This window comes from Branchiostoma floridae, chromosome 15 (assembly GCF_000003815.2).
Source record: "Branchiostoma floridae strain S238N-H82 chromosome 15, Bfl_VNyyK, whole genome shotgun sequence".
Classification (NCBI taxonomy): Eukaryota; Metazoa; Chordata; class Leptocardii; order Amphioxiformes; family Branchiostomatidae; genus Branchiostoma; species Branchiostoma floridae.
Window position 1 is genome coordinate 3,650,932 of NC_049993.1, and position 7,633 is coordinate 3,658,564.

The 7,633-nt window shown below is 40.9% G+C and overlaps 1 protein-coding gene across 1 annotated transcript; it reads right to left on the reverse strand.

Moving 5' to 3' along the window:
• Positions 1–1,100: 1,100 nt before the first annotated feature.
• LOC118432197 (NXPE family member 3-like) lies at positions 1,101–6,978 on the reverse strand. Its single transcript, XM_035843726.1, has 4 exons — positions 6,883–6,978; positions 4,650–4,978; positions 3,795–4,018; positions 1,101–1,621 (listed from the first exon to the last, which is right to left on the reverse strand). Exons 1-4 carry the CDS (start codon positions 6,976–6,978, stop codon positions 1,101–1,103), a joined length of 1,170 nt encoding a protein of 389 aa, XP_035699619.1.
• Positions 6,979–7,633: the final 655 nt, after the last annotated feature.

Genomic DNA, 7,633 nt, shown 5'->3' on the forward strand with positions numbered 1-7,633 from the left:
AATATTAGCATAGAAGTTTATCTATGTTGATGTATATGTCATCACTAATGATGAATTAAAATAACTTGACTAAAAAGTAGAAGAATCTGTACTTAACAAAAATTGCGGTGGTGGGGGAGACAAAGGTTATCTGACACTTACGACCCGTTGTAGCAGTCACGTGGCTCTAATGTCTCCTCAAGGGAGTAACAGTAGACGGATTCATTTTATGAAAAAGTTAGCCAAAATTGAGTAAGTCGTAGTTTGTCGGTTTGTCACGTAAACTATATAGTCTTCTTTCATAATCTACTTTATACGATGTGTCTACGTATACATACAGCGAGGGTTTTAAAATTTAGTGTTAATGTTAAGACATTATATTTTAACAACAATAGTCTCCTTTTTTCGCAATGGAGAGAAATTTCATGGTAACAATAGCTTTGTGCCGATACTAAGAATTGAATAACTACCAACATTTATTAATTTGAATCTATAAAAAAATTGCTATTGTAACGACATGAAGAGTTCGCATAAAGAGAACACCAGATATTTGGCATTCTGTGACACGATCCGTTGTTTTTATTATTGACGAAACATGCCTGTTTAAGTTGTTAAAACGGGATATTATTGTTTCACCGGCTACAGCCTACGAATGTTTTTTTTCTGTGTTCTCTTAGCACTCCATCTTTTTTAAAGTAGCAAACGAATTGATTTTTGTTCTCTCATTTCTACATACTCCTCACGTCTCATATCAAGGTGATTTCTCAAACTATTTGGGTGCAGGAGATTATCAACTTCTTTCATTTAATCTTTGCATCTATATCTATATAGTCGGTGTAACAACCCTTCGGTGTAACACACCAGCTTCGCGGCGCTGCAGCAGCTGGTTATATTACACTTAACGACCCGTCACACCTAACTTGTGTACATGTATCTGATGGCGTTCCCTGTATCTGTATCTATATAGCCGATATAAAATAATGTACGGACATTTGATCCTTACTTTTCCATTTTTGGTTTGCTTTGTACGTGGCAGCGTTGAATAAGAAGTAGTGTGAACTCGGCCATCTTTGATTGGCAAGTTATATGATATTATCGTTTTATCTGTCTTCTGAACCTGCCTAGTTTGGGCAAATATTAGAAAACAGTATGTTCAATTGATTGTCCACCATCGTTTGATCTGGATGAATGAAGTCTTTTCCCGGCTGACACACGCTCATGTCCCACGTGTCCAACACGAACACATCCGAATCCGCCACGAACATCTCCCGTATCACCTCCGTGATCTGGTAAGCCAGCCAGTCGCTTCCTAGGAGGTAGTACTGCAATTCTCCTCCTGTGTGTTCTCGCGTTGTTCCTGTTCTCACCAGAACTCGCGTTCCGGGACTCCTGCGCACGAGACGATGTATGGCGCCCCGTATGGCGTACAGACGAGACTGTATCATATCCAACGGCTCTGCCGTATAATGAGCCCACAGACTAAGGACTATGACCGTGTTTGGACCTCCGTGAGTAGCGTCCAGCTCATCGGCAATGTAACGGGAGTCATTGAAGATATTCCAAGCGCCTACTTGAACAGGGTAGTGGTGGAACCGGTAGCGAACAGAAATGTTCCACTGAATGTTGTCGCCTCCTTTACTAGCTGCAAAATAAGGTACAGAATAATAGATAAAGAGACTATTTTTACACAAGCATTATCTTATTCTCAACGACGTTTCGGTGACCGTCTGTCACCTTCTTCAGGGCAATTCTGACTGGTTCACATTGTACTGCAGGACAGGTGTCGCTGCTCACAGTTCAGATGCGGTCACAAACGTAAAATATTTACATATGTACGGAGAACTTTATGCAAAATATTTACAATGCGGTCCCAAAGGAACCAGTCAGAATTGTCCTGAAGAAGGTGACAGACGGTCACCGAAACTTCGGTGAGAATAAATTAATGGTTTTGTAAAAATAGGCTCCTTATTCAGTGACATACCAACCTAATAAAGCTATTCAAGGAAAAAAAAAGATGCAACGGTCACTTGCCCTCATCAGTTCATTATTGATTCTTGTGACTGGCTGTGATGAAACGATGTCTATATGGCAATGCTGCCCTCATCAGTTCATTATTGATTCTTGTGACTGGCTGTGATGAAACGATGTCTATATGGCAATGCTTCCCTTCTACAAATACACCCATTGCTACCCAACTTCATATCTTAGTGTTTTCGACAATTTCATGTTGGCCATCAATGGTGAGGAATCGTACTTTTCTGGTCGGCTGACTCCCCTAGCGCACTATTGACTCTATTTGTCCAATTTATACAATTAGACCACTGATCCGCGGAGCCTGGTAGAGGATAGAAACCGGGGACAAAATTCGTTTTCGAAATTAGGCGAAAATCAATGCAAGCGCTAATGTAATCGATAAAATTATGTTATGTGCCCCAATTCTGTTGTTCGATAACAATCGTTCATATTTGTTGGAACCGCCTATGTATTTTGTACCTTATATAGTTACAACGCCTAGCCCTTTTCGATAAACTGGTGGCCCTAGTTATTATATAACGCTAGTTCACCTTTGTCCGCGGGTTGACCTTTATCCGTTGTCTTTAAAACAGAATATTTAGGAGTATTACGTCTGGGGACTGTGGTTTCAAATTTTCAATGTTTTCAAACTGTTCACCTTCCGTCGACTTTATATCTCTAAATACTTTTTTTTGCAAATAACGGATATAGGTTACCCTCGGATAAAGGTGTAATATGTCATTATAGAGCCAAATCAATCGAACAAATCAACACCGCACTTGACACAATACATTCTGGATGATGAGCAATTTCATCATCATCATGGGCAAGATAACAGGAGGAATGATAATGTAAAAAAATGCATTTGTTGCAGCAACAACAGAGTCGGGAAGGCTTAAGAAAACGTATTTAACAGTTGCACTTAAGAATTAAGAAAATTATTTGACAAACCTGTTAGATCCATCGTTTCATTATCGTAGTGCAGCGGTACTAGCTTCTGTAAGCGCTGGCTCCATTGCCTAATGGTGGAGTCACCTAAATTTGAAGAAACATGATATAAATATATATATATGCTTATTCAGCTTGAGCTTATAGTAAGGCAATCTTTAACTAGCTATACTCGTAACGTAACCTGTAAATTACTTGAATGAATGGTTCAATCAATTGGAGAAGCGGATTTGGTTAAGCTAAGGGCACAACCAGCCGCACGTGCAAATGCGTGCTGTCTGCGTGCAAAAACGTGGGCAATTTTTTTGTATCCGTAAGTGGTGGGTACCGCCTCCGTACGAACTCGTACGGAGTCCAACGGTTTGGGGAGTACGCAGACACGACGTACAATGTAGAACTTCATGTGCATGAGAAACTTTCTCTGCCATCGGCCGGGCTGCGGATTTGGCCCGCGCGTGCCCAGTACAGCGAGTAAGGACACCGTACGTACGCAGCCCATGTAAGTAGGGCCTATATACGGTAATGTGACAATCGCACAGAGATTTACGTTGTAAGCACTTACAACTCACTTGAATCCATAGCCTGATGGCAGGGAAAGTTCGATATGAACGTAGAGTTCTACGGTGTGTCTGCGTGCTCCCAAATCCGTTGGATTCCGTACGAGTTCGTACTGAGGTGGTACTTACCACTTACGGATCCCAAAAGATTGCCCACGTTTTTGCACGTAGACACCACGCAGTTGCATGTACGGCGGGCTGCGCCCTTAGTTTTAGGAACTGGTGGTACGCCCAATGATATTCATTTAGTATTTTTACTACGTCTTTTGAAGCAAAACAACTGAGCACTTTACGCACCATGCATGTACACAGTCTTGTTAGCCAGGCACCGCCGGATATCGCCCCTGCTAAACACTCGGACATTGCAGACAGATGACCACCAGATCTTGCCTGACCAATGTCCCTGACCTGATGACGTGTTCCACGTGCACTCTGGAAGGTGTTGAGGTTTGGGCAGTTCTGCCTTAAGGACGCGTACGGGCTCCTTTGGGTCTACTTCAAGTTCCTCTTCAAGATATGGTCTGTGTGGCGAAGGGTGTGGAAAACGAGCACATGTATAGCAATAAACGGTCAAGCTTTTGCAAAGCCCCAGTTATATAAAAGGCTATGTCTCATGACCATAACATTTATGCACATAATAGAGATACGTGCCAAAACCTAAGCATTTCAATACAAAGAGAAATGCAGTAATACAAAGTTAACCAAAATATGTCAAAACGTATACATATTCGTTATACATATATGCCAAGGTACTGAGTTAATTCAAAGTATGGCATCCTTATATATGCAAATCTATTATGCACAAAATTATATGCTCAGATTTGATTTGATTTGATTTATTCGGCTGTATAATCATAAGAAATACAGCAAGGGCTACCCAACTAGCCAGAGGCTATTATCTCTGTTGCTAGCCCTGGTAACAATGCAATATACATTTTTAAAAAGTACACAATATGCAACAGTATTAACGATACAGGTAACTTTGACTACAAAGATACTATGTCAAAACCTAAGTATATTAATTTTACATTGCTAGCATCATTGCATATAAATCATTAAGAGACTGTCTGAAACATAATAAGCAGGGTATCTATAGACTGCTGTTGGTGCATTTACATTACATATTTTTCTTATAAAACAATGGCGTCTCACTTTTGGAAAAGTTTCTTTTCCTGTTGAGACACAAGGCCCAGTACATTTTCCCAGGTCTTGCCGGAGTCCCATCGGCATTTTGAGACGGTGGCACACGGGAGTTCCTCGGGTTTTTCACAGATCCAAGTTCCGTTGACTTCTGGTTTCGACCAATCACACAGCTGGTCAGTTGATTGGCTAGAATTGGGAGAACTGTAGCATTGCCGTGTAACGTTGTCCTTTGTCTTAACGTCGACAAAAGTGCAGTAGAAGGTTCTCTTGTTTGGAACCTCCCGCACTCTCTGTAGCACCTTCACTGCCTCGCTTGGATGGACAAGTTGGATCTTTATCTGAACAAATGCAATCAGCAAAATGAGAGTTCATTGTTTTTACCTCCATGAAATGTCATAGAGGCTATATTTTACCCCGCGTTTGTCTGTCTGTGTGTCTGTCTGTGTGTAAACAAGATAACTCAAGAACGGCTGGGTGGATTGGTTTGATACTTGGTGTGTTGGTAGGGTGTGATGAAAGCTGGAAATGATCAGATTTTGGGCCCCCTAGCGGCTCCCCTTGGTACTGCAGCGCAACTTCCGGTTTTGCTATCTTGGTGTTCTGAACATGCTATGGTCACAATTTTTGAGTATTAGATAGCTCTTGTGCTCAGGAAGAAGTGACATAAGTTTGGGCCCCCTAGCGTCTAGTTTTGGGATAGCAGGGGCATTTTTGTCAAAAACTTCTGACGAGGATAACTCAAGAAGGGAACAACGGATTTTCATGATTTTTGGTATGTAGGTACCTTGGACAATGTTGTACAAGATGATATACTAATTATGCAAATAGGAGCAAATTTGCATAATTAATGACAACATTCAATCATAGCAGTTTTTTCTATGTATCTCTTGTCTTGGACGTGATATGGGTGGTAGATAGCTTTCAATGTCATGACAAGGTGGGGCAAATTTCAGCCCCCTAACATTTAATTTAGGAATTGCAGGGGCGTTTTTGTCAAGACATTCCAAAGAGGATAACTGCAGAAAGGATTGACGGATTGGCATCATATTAGGCATGCGGGTACCTTAGGCAAAGATGTTCATAATGATATACATGTTATGCAAATGAGGACTAAAATTGCATAATTAATGAGGAAATTGTATAATTCCATTGTTTTCAATAACTGGACTTCAATAAATGTAACACATGTTAATTATGATAGGTGGAATATAAGCAGATACTAAATATGGTAATGAGGAACTTATTTGCATAATTTATGTAAAAATTGCAAAACCGCTTTATGATTAATAATGGGAATTTTATAATTGTGACATGTGTACGTTTGTCAATGATGAACAACACCATGCATAAATTATGTTAATGTCTTAGTCCTTTGCATGAAATTTACAAAAGCTCTAAATTTTCATGGAGGTATGAACTCTAGTTTATTAAACGAACTCTAGTTTATTAAACGTTTTAGACTCCTGAGTAGCCCGATTCCGTTTTGACAAACTGATTTTCACATACACATAGGTACACATGCAGGGAAATAAAAATATGTTACAAAGGATTTAAATGGGTGTACACAACGGAACATGTAAGTACAAATAAAACACGAAAGGAGGTGAACAAATCAAAATAATAATCCATAAATCAAGACCATTTACTTTCCAGGTCAAAGTATAGAAACAGATCATTTTGGTAGGAGGGTAGAGGTAAGAGGTCACTACTAAGAGTGGCTAGAAGTAAGTGGACGCCGCTACATATTTGGCAAAACAGAAAAAAAACATACTGCTACGACTACAGTCAAACCTTCCCAAGACGACCACCTGGAGGACCGGGTAAAAGCGGTCGATTTGGACAGGTGGCTTGTTAGAAGAGTATCAACATCGCAGCACGTCCGATGCATTATTGCTGTGATTAATGGCAACATAGCAAGCACACGCGCGTGCATCCGCCGCCAACTTTATTTTAAACATAACATCATAATTGCAGTACAATTCAGAAGCAAACTAGCCGAATTCGGCACAAAATCGCTCTAGTATAGTTTGTGACCTAAGGATAACAATAAGTGGACTTCAAAGACGATGCCGACTCCCGACAGGCTCCTTAGGTCGCAAACTGTACTCCATGGCCAACCAAGTCCTCTGGTGTGTTTTCTGTCTATTTGGCCAATTTCTACTATTTTCCAGTGACGTAGGGAGCCTTTAAGAGGCTAGATGTACAATATCTTTATTTCTTCACCATATAAAATTGTACTCACCGAAACGTTTCCTGCCCAGTACAACGGGAACTGCACGGTATAGGTACCATTACCGTGATCAGTGACGTGACCGGCGCTACTCCTGATCCGTGGCATGCCGTCACTTCTGAGTCGAGCACGGAAAAAGTCTCCTCCGTACGTTTTCGGTCTTCCTTCTGTGTCTCTTGCCGCTACCCTCACGGTAAGAACGTCTCCTTGGCGATACAGTCGGTCTCTGTTTACAACGACCACATTTGTTCTTTGGGGGGACGTAACTTTTATAATAAGTGGTTTCGGGATGTCGACATTCGGCAAAGGCACAAACGAGTTCAAAGTCTGCAAGACAGAAATACATGCAGCGAATTAAACGGTGAGCATGCCATTCTATAATATAATTGTAAATTTGTCACATAAAGTTTGTGATTGCTTTGTTTATATAATTGACATCTCAGCTATAAAAAAAAACTAACAAAATCTAACGGCACGGACATCCGGGAAACTGAAAAATTGACCCTTGACCTCAAAACCGCACCACAATCCATGCCAGTGAGGAAGCCATGTGATAGGACAAAAAAGGCCCGACTTTATACCCCCTACCAACCACAACAACTCAGCTTTTGGGTCTAATCAGAAAGTAGAAACCCTCCCCTTACCCACCTCAAAAGTACCAGGATTTCTACCCATTTGACCAGGAAAAAAAATCTTGACGTTTTAGACCCTGAACTATATTCGCCACCATCAATTTCCATGGAGGATTGACTGGCGGGTCCCA